Genomic DNA, 19344 nt, shown 5'->3' with positions numbered 1-19344 from the left:
CTAGATGATGGTTAGGTAACGCACTGCTAAATAAATAGGGGTCGAGGTTAGCTTAGAAACTGAAGCTTCTACGCACAAGTCTGCTACTTGGCATCTTGGCAAGAATGAATATGTAATGTTTAAATTGTATTTAGTTATGTGTTCCTGTGATCTTTTTTCTCATTTTAACTTTAAAATCCACACTTTGCAAATCTACCCCAAATTCTCAAATTGCCTTTGCTTTGCAATCTATTGCAGGCTGCAGTTACTACCGTTTCCTGTGCACCTTCTTCTAAACGTACCTTTTTCCTTCCACTCAACTTTCTATTAATATGCTTACTTGCATAAGTCTCAGTCAGTTCCTTTAAACATGATCTTTTGTGGTCCTCTGTATTAGGTAAACCACAAATTCATTCATGCCCTTTAAAACAATTTTAACTATAACAGTGAAGTAAATTGACATTTTTATGGTGTTTTAAATAACTGAGATGTGCCTTAACAGTGATTTTCAACTATAAAGACATCTTTGGTCTCCTAAGAGTATCTGCACTCAGACCATTGTAGTGGCAAGACCTCCTTTTCAGAGCTTCACATTATGTTTTATAGAACCCTTTGCTCAAGAGGCTCGACCTTGAGGCCTCATCACTGAAGAGGCCTTCGCTGCTTTGCTCACACCCCCAGGTAGACCACAGCGATACTGGATGTCTGCTTGCTAAGTTATGGCTCTCCTACGTTTAAGTCAAGGACTGCACAAACACTTTTCACTTGTGGCTGCATTTTGTCTTACTGCAAGCTTATTAAAAAAAAACGTCACAGCGTAACATGCCACACATAAACACTCTTCTGAGGTTGTAATTATCTTATTTTAATGTCCAGTTTTTTTTTATGTGTTGATGAATGAAACATGCAAACTGAAATATGGATGACTTATTCTACTCATGGCTGATCTCAAGCTTTATTGTTTTTGTAAACCGTTTGCCATCATACCTGCCAGGCTCCTTTAATGAGCATGACAAAGAGAAATTTAGTCCGCAACAAATATTGACTTGAGCTTCCGTGGGCACATGTGCGCATCACTGTGAGTGGGCATTAAGTGTTTTATTTTAGTGCGCGCACTTCCACAGGGATGTATTATGAGATAATTGCAATGTGCAGGTGCTTTTGTGCCACCGCAGCTGGTGAATACCGACACAGCTGCACAGATAAATGTGATTATCTTCAACAAGAAACTGCTAGAGTTATAATTTTAAATGAACACGGCAACAATAATGAACCTTTTTTTTCTCTCCCTTCTCTTTTCTGTGAGGATTTATTTAACAAACCTGACTTCCTCCTAATGGCTCCAGATGTGCTGATTCTATTAACTTCTGTCGAACTCCTCTGTCAAATCCGGCTTTAATTTTGCTGGTCAGTACTTTATCAGCCTGCTAAGAGGTGCAGTGCTTGATTTTCAGCAAGCAATTTAGCTGAAAGGTCAACATCCCTTTCCAGCACAAGAGATGCACAACTCATTGACCTTTAAATCTGCACCCCTGTCCAAAGACTATTTTACAACTGCAGCATATTTGCCAGAAAGCCTTGCTTAAAGAAAAAGATTGTAGTAAGCGGACGCGAAAGCCGAATTAAACTGGTGAACGTGTCTGCTAAATAAAAAAAACACACAGCCATAACAGCTTCATCAAATACGTTTAAATTTTGCTTAACTCAAAATATTAAACTATTATTACCTTTGTTTCCATCAAATCCAATCCATATCTATATGTAAGGTGCTTCTGTTGACTAAAATTAACATTGACTGGTGTGGCTGTGACTTGGTTTCGACAGTGTAACGTTTTTTTTCTGCGAACATGTAAGAACTCGGCTATGATGCTCTCAAGTGAGAGCTTAAGAGGAAGCAAGATGAAGCACAGTGTGGTGAGAACATATACAGTAGTTCTGCTGCTGTGACATTTTCATATAATCCCTCCCAAATACCATCAGAGGCAGCAGACAGGCCAGCAACTGGGACGGTAGGAGGAAGAGGAATGGAAAGCATTTTACCCCCCAACAAAATTGCTAAGCGTGACAGAGTGGTATAATCGCGTATTAATATTTATTTCATGTGTCACTTTCCTGTCTTTTTTTGTAAATGTATGTAAAGAGGATTGAATGTAGATAAAAGGAACCTTAATGTCATTAACTATCATCAAATAACTATGAAATAATTGAGTTATAAACAGATTATGGTTGTTTACCAACACATCACAAGAAATAAGAAATTGATGTTTAGCTGCTGTACGTGTAGAAATTCTGTAAAATAATAAAGATTTGCAAAGAAATCAGCTGGTGACTGGAATCCAGCAAATTGATTATGCTGGATGGATCATTGATCATTGATCAATGATCATTGATCAGTGGGTTGGACACCAACAGTCTGATCTATTTCCTGTTCAGTGAATGAACCATGTCAGTGATTAACAGGTCAATCTGATGATAATCTTTAATGTCAAAGTTGTAACTTCAGGGAAAAGACCCCCAGCTATTTTCAGTACAAGAAAGGAAGGACAAAAGTTGTTAAAAAAAAAAAGAAAACAGCAGGCTTGGTTGTTCGTTCAGGCTGCCATATTGGACAGTAAGACTCCAGCAAATAACAGTAAGCCAAATATAATAAAACAGACTCTGTTTTAACATTTTTGGAGAGTACAGGTCAGTCTACCGTGGGACACGCCAGATTACGAAACGCTGACAGCCTTTTGGCAATCTTAGAGTTTATCTTGGTTTATTTAAGCTACAGAAAATACAGGAGGAGACCAACGTTTGAAATGCTGCTGTAAGTGCTGATCCAAAATGTAACAAACGTGAAATTAACAGGAAAGTAGAAAAACCTTATGTTGTTGACATTTATACAAGTAATTCCCACAAAATATTTAAATATTGAAAGTTTGCTTTAGCAACATAAAAGCAAATCACGTTTATATATATATATATATATATATATATATAATATTTAAATATATATATATATATATATTTTTTTTTACATGCATACTGATGTTTTCCAGACTTTCTCCCAATTAATTATGATGAATTGCATCTAAAGCTAATGAAAATATAAAATACAATTTCTGGTTAGGGATTGCAATTTGCAAACGTTACTTTTAATTTGAGAAACAAGCCTAAAACACAAGTTCCAATTTACCGAGATGTACCTTGTGTTCCCAAAAAGAAATCAACTGAACTCTACTAAATACATTCAGACTTTTTTTTTTGTTGGTTTAAAGTTCATGCTTAATTTGAATAAGGTCAAACATTAAGATCTATTGGGAGGGGATGTGCCTCTCACTATTACTGCATTATGGCCACCCCAAGCACATTTATCACACTTTCTCTCTGCTCTTCCTTCCCCTCTCTGGCTTCAGATTTAAGATGGAAGTTCCCCATAGCAAGCAAAGGGATAGGCACAGAGTCTTGTTATTATCCCAAGGTCAGGCGCGCACTCCCACAAACACGCACACAGATAGGCCACCTCGGAAAAGGAAAATAACTACAATGGGCAATTTACCCAGAACAGGCAGGGATGACGGCCAGGACACAGATTTGTGTGAGCGCGCACACAGGAACACTGGCGCATCCACACAGCTGTGCCTCAGGGCCAAGGTTCTGGCAATGCATCATTACCCTCCCTTGGAGGTGATTTCATATCCCAGCATGCATTTCTCATGTGGAGAGGAAATTACCCCTGGGCCGTGCTGAGAGCCAGCAGAGTGTGTCCTCCTTCCTCTGTCTCTGTCTTTCCCTTCTTTTTTGCCTTCTTCAAATCCCTTGTTCACCCTGTGACTGTCACACACTCACCACCCTCCCCTCCGCTGCTCTCTTGGACTTGAGCTACCCACTTATCAACACGTTCTTTTATCATTCTCTCAATGACACTTCAGCTTCCCTCTCTTGTCGTCCTTTGTCTGATGGTACTGATGGCGTCTGGCCTGTAAGTCAAGCAGGTAACGCTTAGGGGACAACTAAATGTTGACCTAACAAAAAAATTTAAAAAAAAACTGAGAAAAATGGACAGAACTCAGCTTTTCACTCTGGCTTGTACTTAATAGCCTCACACTCAACTATCTACAGAATCACCAAAATAATACCATTCATCTGCTATTTTTATGACTGCTGTAAATAACTGTTACTAAGCAAAGGACACGAGTGCATTCTTCATTCATTTATATAAATATTTAAAACTATTTTACAACTTTTTTTTTTCATAAATCAACCATCTATTAATGAAGAACATGCATGGTCACTATGATTCAAGCAGCATCCCCGATTGTCTCTGTCCACTAAAGTGGCTCACTGTGATCCACTCAAGCAAATAAACTATTTGCTTGAGTGGATCAAGCAAATAGTTGCTTGATCCACTATTAACTTAAAATTAAAATTAAGTTAATTTTAATATTAACTTAAAATTAAGTTAATAACTACTTAATTTTAGATCTGTTATCCTTGCAACTTCCACAAATGTATGACACTTTCCTTTAGCATGCAACAAGTCATTACATGTGAAGTTTTGTTATATTTGCTCGTTCTTGCAAATGATTTTAGAAACCTACTTTAAAAAGTCACTTCAATAAAAAAAAAATAAAAAAAATCCAAACTGTAATATTTCTCTCTGAAACTTACACACTTAACTTACACATTTAAGGATGATTCTATATTACACAAATATCTTCTTTATTAACATTTATTCTTACACTGATCTAAAGGAGTTCCTAAAGGTAAGAACATTCTATCTTTGACTTCTATACCTTTACAGGAGTTTTACATAAATGTCAATAAAACACACCAAACAATCTACTTCTGCGCCAACTGTAAGAGAAGCATACGCTCGCTCTGTCATTTATCAAAACTGGCCATAAAAGCCACACTGACTCAATGTCTCCTTTTTCAGTCTTCCCGATTCTTTTAATCGAAGCACGTGTACCTGTGTCTATTTTTCATATTCGTGATATCGCATTTAATTAGTCTTGAACGACTCCACGCGTATACGTCTCACACCGTTGTGCAGAGAGTCGCCGCTGACCACTGACAATTTTCCATAAATAGAGAAGAGCGTTTCGGCTCCGAGCCAACAGACACTGACAATAAATAGCAAGCGGTGACAATGACATGTCACGGAAGATCACATCATATCACGACACCGTAAATAGCAATTTGTTGTCAGCACTATAGTTTTATGGAGCATGTGGAGTTTCTTTCGGTTTTAATGATTGACGAATGTTGCTACAGAATTATTTTTTTTCTTGATTTTACATGAGTACTGCTGTTCTGCACATATTTTTACATTGACAGACGTAATAATCCAAATTGGTTTATATTATGGAAATCAGGAAGTCCGGTGGCTTTCCTTATTTTCCTTATGATGTTTTTGGGAGAAGGTGATACATCCCCCTCAAGCTCCCAAGTTTTGAAACAATAAACCAGATATCCATATCTTTGGTCCCCAATTCCCATCGTCCCTGAGCTGATGTTAACCTTGTTCTCCCTTTATGTTTGTCATTTTTACTGTCCATACTTTCCATCTGCCAAGGTCAATCTTCTTTCCTACACATATTTCCATCTCCACTTCTCATTCTAACTTAACGTCACTGAGTGAAGCGTCATTATTTTATTACTCTTTATTGGTTTAGCAAATTTTCAATAACAGTTTTGTATATTGGCTAAATGAGAAAATAAATCTCATTCTCCGCATCATTTATAACATCTATTTCGATAGGATGCACCGGAAGGGGGAACGCGTAAAAAAACATCAGAAAGACAGTCATTTGCACAAGTATCTCCTCACTTTTTGTGTTTACCCAAGTTCTTCAAGTTGTGATCGTCATCTAGCTATCAGCTTTTATTTTATCTGCAGCCCTTTTAAAATCCTCCCCCATGTTTCCGACTTTCCCTCAGCAAAAGATCTACTTTCTTCGTTTTTTTTCCCCTACCTTCTTCTTCTTCCCACCCTCTGGTTTCGTTTTCCCCAATTCCTTCCATCCTCCTCCTATCTTATTCTTATCCATGTTACCCCTCCGTCTTTATAGTCTCTCTTTTTCACTCCAACCCATCAGTGGTTGTTATTGTTTTTGCTTTGCTGTCATCATGCCTACTGATGTACAGTTTGAATTGATTACAATACACACTTAGACATTTCAGTGCAATACACAAAAATACACAGAGGACACTGAAAAACCATATTAAACCCAATTTCGTCCTAAAGACACATCTTCCACTCTTTCTCACGGTCTTAGGAGCACAAACACATTGCTCGACGCACACATAACCTCTGCCCTAACTAGACGAGTATTCCTCGTCTCTAATATCTGCTAACTCATTTAGCATTTCATGTTAGCTCAGCCAGATCCAATTACGGCAAGAGTAAGAGTGAAGTCTGAGTGGGAGGCAATTTAACCTCATGACAAAGAGAACTGTAACACATGGCTCCGATTCAATAATATTAAGCACGCTAACAGAATTGTGCAGTGGAATGCAAAAGTTTAGGCAGAGACCCAGGTTTTTTCCAGATGACGGTTATCCTCAATGGGTCTGAAGTCAAATGTTCGCGAGGCTTTATCTTACTCATAACACCGAGGGAGTCACAAAGTTCTCACAGAAACACCCTAAAATAAAGAAAAGTGGGATCAAATATCAGCAAATGAAGAAAAAAATAGAGGTGTATGGCAATATGATTTTAGTTTGTTTTTCTCAAGTCAAAATTCAGCGCACAAGGAGCAACATGATAAACATGGAGGTCAAGGTGATGTCTAGAAAACCCTACAATAGAAGGAATAAGATGATAAAAACCAAATTAGTTAAAGGGCCATCCAGTCCTTCATCCCTCTATCCATCCGTCGTCTTTTGCTCATTCTAGGGGATCATCGAAGCATTCCAATGCTAAAAGGTACATGTAGTCCCCCTAGGAAGTTCTATGTCTGCACCAGGTTCTTCTCTAGATGAGATGAGCATTGAAATCCTGGGAGGGAGACATCCAGAAGGAATCCCGATTAGATGCTCAAACCATCTTAACTCGCTCCCTTCAATGTGGAGGAGCAAAGCCACCATTTAAATGACAGATCTCCCCACCCAATCCTTGAGACATGATTAGCATCTGCACAGATAAAGACCAAAGGGTATAGACAAGTCTATCATAATCTTTTAAAGCTGTTAAATTCTCTTTATAAGGTTGGACACATTTCCTGTTTGATATGTTTGTTTTTGTTGTCCTGCAGAAGTGCTTATGGAAACATTTAAATGCATGTTTGCTGATCTTGTAAAGTCAAACAAGTCCATTTTGCTTCATTGTATTTTAAATCTGCCTAGCTATGGAGATAATGTAAATATCCAAATAAATCAAATCTAAACCAGAAAACTCATAAACGATGCACACAGATAATTGTGTTATTTGTGAGATAAATGAAAATGTTGCCGTTTCCAAATATCACATTTTATAACACAAGCAGATTCTTTTTCCTGTCGAGTTGCTCATTTTTATTTTTTATCTCCAGATATAACCCCAATTCCCTGGATTTCTTATTTGTTAATAAATAAACAAGAGCTTATTTTTCAACTTTCCTGTGCTCTGTCTTTCCCTTGCAGTTCATGGGAGGCCAAAATTAATAAGACGATGCAACAAATCCAAGCCAACTGCTCGTCATGTGGTTCCATCTTTATTATGATTTAACTGTTAATACAATGTGAAATTAATGAGCTCTGTGGGATGTGTCCACACAAAACAGCTATTTCTGAGCAAAAATTGTAAGGGTGTAGAATAGTTTACATTCAGTTTTTCCAATATTTGCAAAAACATCTTCGCAAATTTGATGATGCCTGTCTGTCAAATTAAATATAACTTTTGAAAACAGCAACCTTTAAGGCAAGTATTAAACCTTCATTTTTATTAGGGCCACATTTCTGTATTAAAATGTTTGTTTTTTTTTGACTGGTGGAATATTCTAATCGTTTAGTTATAAGTGGAAAATCATCATAGCCAACAGAACCAAAGACTTGGAAACATCTATCTGTGTTTTATTCATCTATAGATATTTTTTTCACCTTGTGAACAGAGTTTGTGGATAAAATTAACATTTCAATAATATTCTAATTTACTGAGATGCATCTGTAATGAAATGAAAATTACAATATGACTACTAAATAAATTTCATTCTGCAAGCCCTAAACTGTATCGTTTTTTTTTTCTTCAGCTAAAAGAGCAAACATTGAGTTTTTCTTTGTGCAAAAAAAAAAAATCAAAGAAAAGAAATAGCACATTTTGTGTCCATGATATCTTGTATACATTTTATTCAATAAAAACAATTTATATTTTGATCAATCCTACAAATACCCTTTTAGATAGTGGCATTTATTGTATCTTTATCACAATTCATAAAAATTTATATCAGTAAAACATTTATTTATTTAGAGGACCTACAAATTTTGCAGGCGATTAAATCTTTTTTGTGCTACATGGATATCCTTCAGTCATTCTTCGCATACATTTTGCAGACACTTTCCTGTCTTTTGATCCTGTTCATTCTCCGACTCCCCATTCTTTGCCTCTTCCTGTGACTGATAGCTGCTGCTGAAATTTGATCCACACGTCTCACTCACTCTCCCGCTTTAATTAAAGGAATTATACATCAAGAGTCCAGTGAAATATATATAAATAAAGATGGAGATGGAGCTTTGCTTAATTGAGGAGACAAGAGGATAAAAGTGATCACAGCCCAGTAGGGCTCTTTTACACCCAGCATGACATTAAGGAAGATGAAAGGAGCTTCTATAGCTACTGGTGTGTGACTGGAAGCAACACACTGTGATGCATTAGGTTTTTTTTTGTCTATATGAACTACTGTACACTTAACAGTGAAGCTTGATATCACGCAAGGATTTGTTTCATGGCAAAGTTCATTGTATGGAAATAAACACATGAGCGCTCTTAACAGCAACGCCATGCTCTGATCTCAAGCACTGGCTTTAGGGTCATTATTATATTAGTTGAATGATTTAAACATCTTTTCTCTCGCGTCATTCTACTTTTTATGATTTTATACCAGTTGCACTTTAATAAAGTTATATACAATGTTGCATACTAAGCTGTTTTGTGCAAATTTGGAAGTAGGTTCTTTGCAGAAATGCAGATACCAGAATGCGACTGACTTGGTAAACAACTTAAATGATTCAGTCTTGGGGACAAAATATCGTGATTGGGAAGTCTTTACTTTTTAACTGATTTCTTACTTTTTAACTGAATTATTCTAACCAGGGCACTTCAAGCATGTTTCTTACACTCTGAAATGCTCAGCTTTGTTTTTTTATTTTACTTTTACTTCTTCAGGATACCTCTTAACACAACCTGTTCCGTTTAATATATCAATGCACCTTATTGTACCTTAAAAAATTAATTGGTGTGTACTTAGGAGTTATCCTTCCAAATTAAATGCATTTGCATACATACACTCTGCAACAAAAACATATCTTCTATATAAAAACACTGCAGTTTGGTGGTTTTCTGCCCCCTCTGTGTGTTGTAAAAAATATGTTTTTGTATTTTATGAAATAAGGATTTTTGATTGGTTCAATCACGCATTTGGCAAAGATTTTCCAGCTTGCAGAGTAACACATCATTCTGCAAGTTAGTTATTCTATCATTTTCATGCTGATGCAGTGAGTCACTGTTGTTCAAAAGCTGGTTGATGTGAAAATAATGTTTTGGTTATGGGATTACATTTTCTTCTCCCACGTCAACCGTGGCTATGATTAGCATATGCAGGTGCATCTCAGAAAATTGGAATATTGTTGAAAAATGCATTAATTTTAGGAAATTAATTCACTAAATTAAACAACACATCATTTTGATTAGTACACTCTGGTGTTTTTACCCCTCTGTTTCTGGTAATTGCCGTGATTTTCAACTTACGGCTAATGGGACATTTAATTTTTTTGAAGATTGGAACATTACAACAGACCAATAAAAACTAATTTTCATTCAAAAAGGCGGGTTTAATGAAACATAGCTTAACTGCAAAATCCAACAAACAGGCCTCACTGGAACACACATCCCTATTCTCTGAGATGCACCTGTACGCCTAGAAAAATATTGTAAAATGTTAGTACAATTTCATATGTGATGTTTAAACTTTCTCTTCACACTCGCATATACTGGAGCTCACTGGACATCACGGCTTTCATCCTACCTTGGGTCTTTCTGAATGGAGTCGATGGAAGGTGAACGCTGCAGGCTTCCTTCAGGCGGTAGGGCTGGCCCGGACTTGCTGTAAGGAGATTCCACCACCGAGGGGCAGTACTGCAGGGTGCGGTAAGGGTCCGCCACGTAAGGGTCCGACCCGTAAACATCTCCGCCTCCTCCACCGGCGCTTGAAGTGTATCCTGGCCCCACCGTGGCATAGTTGTTGGTCCCGCCACGGCTGTAGCTGCCTGTGCCGTGACTTCCTGTTCGCTGCAAAGGGGTGGAGTCGACACCAGGGGAAGAGGGTGCTAAGGGGGCAAAGTAGGGACAAAGTACATAACTTAGGTCACGGACGTGGCTATGGACATGCATCATCAGCTCTATACAGGACAGGAAAGGAGGGAGCAGAAGGAGAGGAAGAAAGGACAAAAAGGCAAGTATAGGAAAGGAGAGGAAATGCAGGTTTCAACAGGTTAATTGAAAGAAGAGTCGATTTTAAACCTCTGAATAATTATTAATGAGAAAATACACTTAAAAATCCCTAGTTTAAGATTTGATGTGATTAGATTTAATATTTCCTCAGCATCCTTTTTTCAATGGCATCATTTTAAGAACCAATTATCACCTAGAAAGAATGCATTTTAGGGTATTCACAAAATGAGAATAACCTGGAAAAAAATATGCAAAATTGTACGTTTAAGAATAATAAATCATAACATAATAGTTCATTAGAGCTGCAAATCAAATCTGGTTTTGCTTAGAGATGTAAACAGCCAGCGCAGACACAGCAGCTTTCCTCTTCCCTCTACATTGTTTATGGATCGGTGATATATCAAGATGTTAATGTGGGTCTAGGGGCTTTTGTTGCTCCGGCTGTAAACAGGGAGACAAACTGTGTGAAGGAGGAACCTCTCATCTGTCATTCAGACCAAGCTATCTGCAGACCACGACATAGATACATACACACACACAGGCGCGCAACATATGCCCACACACACACGCGCACACACACACACACATAAAAGCAACGGAAATCTGTTCTTCAGGAACTGAGTGATAACTCGCAGCATGGAAATCAATGTGTGGTCATGTGATTAACACTTTTAACACCAGCCAACGAGTCTGGTCTCACAATCAGAGGGAATGTCTGATTGACCAACAGTAATCGCACAGAATGGGGCGCAAACACTTCACCTTAAACACATGCACACAAAGACCATGAATTAAAAAAAAAATGAAAGACCGTCGTGTTGTGCGTGTGTGTGAGTGTGTGTGCTAAGGCTGAGTGTCTCATCATCATGTGGCCGACAAACTTGCTCTTTAGTGCTGTCTTGAGAGCTGGCATTTGTTTGACCTTCACAGCCCTGATACAGCTCTATTTCAGCCCTCTCACTCACACAAGCACACACATTTCTGACCTGCCTCATCTGTAAGAGACATGAGGACACCCTCTATCACAAACACATAACAAGCCGCTTCTTGTTGATTTTTGATTAAGTCAACAAATATTTTCAGTCATTGAGTTATGCTGGCAGGGCTGAACGGCAGAGTTGTTAGCACTGTTGCCTTGCAGTGAGAAAACCTGGGGTTCACTTGAGGTTCCCTCAATCCGAAAATGTAACTGTTAAGTTAACTGGTGTCTCTTAATTTTCCTCAACATGAAAGGAGAATAATTGTTGCTTCCGGTATTGTATTTTTGCCCTAAATTTGATAAAAGATCTAAACAACTTGGCAGGAAAAAAAAAATGTTTCAGCTAAAAACTGAGGGATAGAAGAGCATCTTGAAAAGGCTAACAGTGGTGAGAGAGAACAGTGGAATATGAAGGTAATGGGGCAGAGTCACTCTCATAAGGGGCAAATTCTCTTTATACTCTTTAAATAGTGTCCGTGGCGAGTCTGTCCTTCTCAACGTCTCATTAGTAGCCAGGGCTTTAGGCTAACACTACCAGTTTCAGTGTGCACTCACCAAGAGACGTGACAGCCAAATAGGACAAACCCCAGAGCAAAAGAAGGCATGGAAGAATGGCAAGAGGAGGAGTAGGCAAAAAAAAAGAAGTCTCACACAGAAAAAAGTGGCCTGTCAAATATTTTTATCCAGTAGCTTGAGCTGTGACCAGTGGAAAGGAATATTATTGGTTAAAGAGTGAAAAAGGAAACTAAGTAGGCAAGTGGGGGTAAAATGTAGATATGGAAGGGGAAAGAAACACAGCCATGACATTTTTCTTAGCTCATTGGTTTTGGTTTTTGGATGTGGTTAATGTGCATGCAACTTCCAGCTACTACTTTTTTTTCTAGTCATTTATATTCCATATAAAACTGACAGTACTATTTGATTTGACAAAGTCTTCTGACAAATGAGTTGACCTTTAAAGCTATTGAAACCTTCATTGGGATTTGTGTCACTGTAACTGTTTGTCTCTGATAATAAAACAAGATAGAAACATCTTACAATGCCTTGCAAAATGATTCACATGGCATGAACCTTGCCACATTTTATGCTGCAACAAAAAAGTTTTAAACTCATTAACAAATAAAACTGTAAAGTGTCATATTCCTTTATCTTAGGTAGTTAGCTGAACCACCAGATACAGCTGGAAGTCTTTTAGCTTATGCTTCTATGAGTTTTACACAATCTACCCATTCTTCTTTGGAGCTCATGCTCAATCGGGTTAGATGTGAGCATCATTTTTCAAGTCTGGCCATAGATTCCCAATTAAATTTCGGTCTGAACTCTGTGCCATTCATCCACATAAATATGGCTTGATCCAAAGTGTTGCTGTCCTGCTGAAAGATGAGTCTTGATATCAACTCTTTTGCAGCCTCTCATAGGTTCCCTTCCAGGATTCCACTTTTTTGTTTAGTTCAATCTATCTTTCAATCACTTCTTTTTTAGGAAAATAACTATCACTATCTTGTGATTAGTGGTGTTTTTACCGTGACCTAGTAATTGTATTTTACATGTCAGCCAATAAGGTTACATTTTGGTCTTATCTTACAAGAGCCTCTCCTTAAAAAAAAAAATCCGTCTCCCCCGCATCAATTGTAGCAAATAATGACTTCAGTTATTATATTTCCCCCCCTTTCAATCATCAATTCTCATCACTGCTCTTCTTGCCTAGCTTGTTGATTTAGATGGAGAGCCGTGACTTTTTCCGTATTAAGACAATGGAGCAAACTGTTCCATACAAGGTTTTAAAACATTTATTATTTTGTGCCACAACATTAAACATTAATACAATTTCCTTCTGAGTCGTTTGCTATGTTCCTTGTTTGTTTATACATGTTCTGTAAGAAAATCCCCGAGGCCTTTGAAGAACAGCCAATTTTATACTAAGATTAAAGTCTCTCTACTGTCATGATGACACTGGTGACCTCATGAACCCACTGATTTCCATGTAAGTGTTTTTTTGGGGTGACAGTTAAAAGATTAAATTACTCAAGTGTAGTCTATTTACTAACTATGTGACTTCAGAAGACAAAGGGACTAAATTATTATACACAAATGACATTTTCCTTCCACTATCCAAATATGCCATTTTTTGTGTTGCTCTATGACATAACATCCCGATAAAACAAGTTTGGTGCAAAATGTAAATACCGTAAAAACAGGCCTATATTTAATCACAAATCCCTTTTTCAAAGAAAGATGGTATGAAGCAGGTGCCAAACTTTTTAATGTCACATCAAAACTATCAAACAGTGGATACACCAATATGAAGGTTGACTTAGCTAAAGCCTTCAACTTTGTATCAATCACAAAGGTGCAAATATCTTTCAGATACAAAAGAATTCACACGTGTGTGTAGTGTGTGTGTGTGTGTGCCTCTTCGCCCTCTGAAAATGTTTCTGTCCTTGAGCAAAGAGTCACTGGGTTCAGCTGTATTATTCTCAAGAAGTTGCAGGGAGCCTTTCTTTTATCAGAAAATCTTACAGTAAGCTGTTCCACTTACTAAAGTAAAATTCTAAGTAAATTAGTAGTTTAGCCATGTTAGTTATTTTTTTATATCTCAAAAATCAGTTGAGTTTATTAAAACATACATTGGCATGAAAATTTTGCTGAAAGCTAGCAAAACTAAAACTTACTTTACTGTTTGACAAAATATTAGGTACATCATGAAGCGTGGCGCATGTGTGTGTGTGTGTGTGTGCGTGTGCATGCATGTGCCAGCAGTCACATAAACACATGCATGTTTCATTAACACCTCTCACACCTAACACTGAGCAGCGTGAAATTGTGTTTGAGAATAAATAAAGAGGCTGGTCTATCTTTGTATTCCCTTGGCTTGGGCATGGAGTAAACAAATTGTGGCTGCGCTCCTGCTGGCAGATTTGCGACAGAAAGGGAAACTCTATTAGTCATTTGACACAGTGATACCTCTGCAATTAGCCAGTCAGCGGAGGGGCCGCCTCGCTTAGAGCAAGGCCGACTTTCCTGCGGGCTGCAGTTGAGACGAAGGAGCCCTTGTTCCCATGTACAAGTGATGGAGAGTAGGAGAGAAGGGGCGAAAAAAACAACTAATAAGGGATCAAGCCAATCCTGAAAGCTTTTTGTGTGATGTTAACTTCTCATTCTTTCATCTCTGCTTCCATTCCTTTCAGCTGTACTCTCCGTCACTCCTTTTTCCACCATTACCCTTTGTGTTGGTGCTTTCCGTTCCTCACCTCGATCCACTTTCCCCACAGATCTCTCTCTAATTCTCCCCTCTGAGTTACACCCCTCCTTTCTGCTGTGACTTACACACTCTCTGCTCTCACGCTTTTTGTCCGTCGTCCTCAGTCCGCCATCAGTTTATTTCATGTTTATATTCCCCTCTTTTCCAACACCCTCCTGTCCATCTATCTTTCTGCCTCTCCTCCTCTGTTTTGGTTGTAGCAGCCTATGTGATCAGAGCTGAGGACATGCCCTTCCTCTCGACACGCTTCACTGCTCAGCACGATTACACAAAAACCCTCGGTAGAGTTTATATGTCTCACAGAAATTCCCATCAATCTTAGACCGAACTAACAGGGGTTTCTAAACATGCATGTGACTGACGTTAACAGAATCTGCATGCTTGTAGCACATAGGTCATTTAATGTGTACAAACAGCCTTTTGCTAAAGTAGCCATGGAGTGTGCTTGCCAAAGCAAAGTGAGACCAGCAGACAGTTACACATGCATGCACACACACAGTTTGGATGTGTAAGGGAATAGGGATTAGTTTCTCCCTCTTTTTATCCCTGGGGGAGCCTTCCAGCCAACACACAGCTCTTGATGTTCCTAAGCTGGAGGCACTGGAAGATCCACATGCGCAAACATGTGCACAGACGGAAATGTCCTCTCTTGCAATTACACTGCAATAAGAATACTATATTTTGCAAAGTTAAACCTGTACAAACCCCTGGTTAGGACATGGGTTTTCTGCCAGATAGTCATGCTTTTGGTATGCAATAGTTAAGTTCCCCCGCACCTCCCCAAAATCAATGGTTATTCTAATCTTACATTAGCCTGGTAAAAAACAGTCCCTTGTGCTACGGTTTGCTTCGTACAGAAGTTCCGGGCTCTCAGCTGTTGACAAACGATTGCTTCCTGGAGGCACGGACGCCATTGAGATTTGAAATTTTACCCAATCGCTAACGTTTGTCCATGACATGTAATGCGCCAATTTAATGCTATGAAACTTACTGGAAGCTGCCTGTGCTGTAAGCAACAGTTCTGTACTGCGAAGAGAGAAGTGCCGAGCCGAACAAGGCAGCTGGTAATGTTAACCCAATATTTGGAAGCATGACCAACATGGACTGAACATCTTCCGTCACGTCCTCCGCATTGATAAAACTACAGGCAGACTACAATTCTAAAACAGTGTAGAAAATTGACACCATGGTTCAGAACGTCTGAAATTCTACTGGATTAATCCAAGTGGACTGGAGAAAGCTCAGAGTGAGTTACAAACAAAATTTGAATCGAACGGAATAACACAACAACGGTCGTTTGGTTGGTGTGTCTTTGTGAATAAATACTTTTGCAGCATGAACCCTGCCGCTTGATAATTGAATGCTGGAGTAAACTGGGTACAGGAAATGAATGAAGAAAAAAGATTTAATCAAGAGATGCCCAAGTCTTGTCCTCAGAAACTACCATGCTGCAACTTTCAGATGTGTCTCTTCTCCAACACATCTGAAGCAACTGAATGGCTCTCTACTGGGCCTCTGCAGAGCTGGCTGACTGCTGATGAGGGAGTTCAGATACTTGATTCAGGGGTGTTGGAGCAGTATGCATCTAAAAGTTGCAGGATGGTAGCTCATGAGGACTGGACTTGGGCACAAGCTGATTAGATCAACTTAAAATAAAGTTAAATGTGAGCGTAAAGACTTTAACCTTGGTTTTGTTTTGTGTATTTTTGTTTGCCCTGCATTCAATATATAAAAGTAGGTTTTCTAAACAAAACCCAAACGTTTGGTATAATGCCAATGCGAGGCAAGGAGGGTTGCATATAACACTGGGCTGATATTGAGAGAACTGACATTATACTTTACAGTGTATATAACACACTGTACAAAAACCATTGAACAGAAAAGAGCTGAAAAATCTCAGAGTAAAAACATAAACATATTCCTTCTAGCTCATTTTTGTTTCTGCTTTGTGCATACGTTTATTGTTACTGTCATATGCTTGTATCTAAAATTTATATTCCATTATGACAGAGTTGGGTAGGGTGATGAAAAATGTCAGAAGTTTTCCCAGGGGTGAAAAATTGTGTTGATCTGTCATGTAAGTCAGAATTACATTGAGCTTGTAATTAGGCTTCGAGTCCTCAGCAGAAACTTGTGTTACTGTACAAGTATTTACCGCAGAATAGTAAGTCACCTGGATTCAATAAGAACTGATATGCATATAGCACTAAAATTTAAAAACATACTGCTACTAAATATGTCTCATTTGCTTAATACATAGCAATTAAACTCCCCATGTTTAACTCATGTATTTTCTTCTTCTTACCCATTTATTTTTTGTCACAATATATGAGGTTGGACTGAGAGTTTTAGTAAAAACAAAACTGCATTACTACAATGTGAGCATTCAGTGAGTTCAAGAGCTTTCCAAATAAAGCCAAATGCTCTTTTTACTGCTGAACATTTAACATGAAGCTCATTTCATAAAACTGGCTATTTTAAAATGTTTTACAGGAAAAAAAACAACAAGTAAAATATGATTGGCTGAAACTGAAAACCAAGTAAGAGAAACACTGAAGTGACTAATGAGGTATTGGAGCCAAAATTGTTGTGCAGTGCACTTTTGAGTGTTCGGTGGTCTCTTTGCCACAAACACACACCGACAACAGAACACTAACACACTCAATTAACATAAAAGTGTGTTCCCTGTATGTTTCATTAAAACGGGCATTTCGTCAACAGAGTCCTTTACAATTTAGTGCATCTCACCCTATGAAAAAGTACTCTCAACTTTAAAAATGTACATTATTTATAAGAACATGTTATAAAAAATGTAGTGTTTCATACTGACAGCCAGCTCATACTTTGTAATATCCAATTAACTGTGGTTTATGCACAGAAAATAAACAGTTTAGTGTAGAGATATTTAAGTAGTCATTGTGAGCCTTTGACTTTTTGCAGTTTTGTTTATTTGGGCACAAAGAGGCATTGCATTTATTACACACCCTGGGGAGATTTCAAAATTTTATTCATCATATAATCTGAAGCTATTTTGTATAATTTACTCAGTCTACTGCAAGGGCATGATCTCGCTTCAATAATTTTAGATCCACCAACACATGCTCGATCCCACCGTTATGGTTTGATAAATGGACATAATCTGTCATATTTTACATGCAATGGACTGACTCAAAAGAAGATCAAATCCAAAGTCAAAAGATCAAAGAAGGTATAAAATAAAATCTTCAAAAATAATACAAATTAAATCAAATTCTAAGCAAATGTTTAGCATTTGTATTCCTTTCTATCTCAACAGTTCATTAAAAGGTATATAAAGAAAAAGGCTGGGATGAAATAAAGCGTTGTTATGAAACTGTAGTAGGAATTTCAGAATGGGTGAATTGACCCAGAGCCATATTTAGTACAGAATATTTACTTATTTATGCAAGGAGGACTCATTCAGTAAATGCTCTGCAGATCAACTAACAAATAATTGTTAACATATCAATTGCTCTGGTGTTCAGTTGATATTAATAAAATGTGCAACAATCCAAAGATTTATTTGAACCCTAACAAACAATTTTGCAGTCAAATCCTGATGATTACTTTACGTCATACACACTCAGAGCAGACAGCAAGGAACAGATTAATAATATAAAACCTTTTGTTGGCCTGTCATCAAATTACTCTCACAGCTACTGGCCTTAATACAAAAAATTAAAATTGCTCATCCAATGACTAGAGATATTTTTGCAATCGCATACACAACATTAAAAACCTGGCTATAGTTCTGGAGACCGGCACAGCCATTCAACAAGCCCGAGGCAGACTGCAGTCGAAACTGTGACAAAAGGATAACTTTATTTTGACCAATTCCAATTTGTTATGGCTGCATTAACCCGATCTTTAGTGGCACATTTTGGCTTAGCAGATGTAGCAGTGATCAATTCTGCTGTAGTCTTGTAAATTCAGAATTAATCATTTGATTAAAAACAACTTTCGTAACACTTCATTGTCTTTTTGGTTTTATTATAGACTTTTTTTGACATGAAACTAAGATGTTACTGCTTCTCAAGAACCTACACTTGATATGTATGTGCTGTAAATAAGAGTAGGCAATAAGAACCATCATTTTTGCATTTGCAAAATCACGACATACAAATTCACATGCGATATCTCTTTTTACACAGTTTGTTCTACTGTTAAAGCCCAATAATGAGATTTCCATGTAGTTGATTGTTGTTGAAAGGTGTATGTACATTATATTAACAAATGTACATACATGTGGCTGGTGGATGCATATGAAATGACTGAGGCCTCCTCGAATCTTTAAACCACTAAAAAGAAGGGACACAAATATATTCAAAGACACACAAGCTTCATTGACCGTAATTAGTATGATGAATCACGCTTGGGCACCAAATGACGTGTGCCACATGAAAGTGAGCCTTTCCTTCATCTTTGTTTTCAACGCAGAGATCCGTCACTTCCCATGTTTAGGAGAAGTTTTGAACT

The 19344-nt window shown here is 37.9% G+C and overlaps 1 protein-coding gene across 7 annotated transcripts in view; it reads right to left on the bottom strand.

The window, feature by feature from the left end:
* Window positions 1-19344, bottom strand: part of ctnnd2a (catenin (cadherin-associated protein), delta 2a) — a 229647-nt gene that overhangs the window by 100150 nt on the left and 110153 nt on the right. For all 7 annotated transcript variants that reach the window (XM_081601621.1, XM_081601622.1, XM_081601618.1 and 4 more), the window contains one exon: window positions 10185-10485. In XM_081601621.1, coding sequence (XP_081457747.1) covers window positions 10185-10485 — 301 coding nt within the window. The remainder of the gene's footprint in view (window positions 1-10184; window positions 10486-19344) is intronic.

Source organism: Poecilia reticulata, chromosome 20 (assembly GCF_904066995.2).
Source record: "Poecilia reticulata chromosome 20, P_reticulata-male-v2, whole genome shotgun sequence".
Classification (NCBI taxonomy): Eukaryota; Metazoa; Chordata; class Actinopteri; order Cyprinodontiformes; family Poeciliidae; genus Poecilia; species Poecilia reticulata.
Note: the sequence above shows the minus strand (reverse complement) of the source record. Positions and strands in the feature narration are given on the sequence as shown.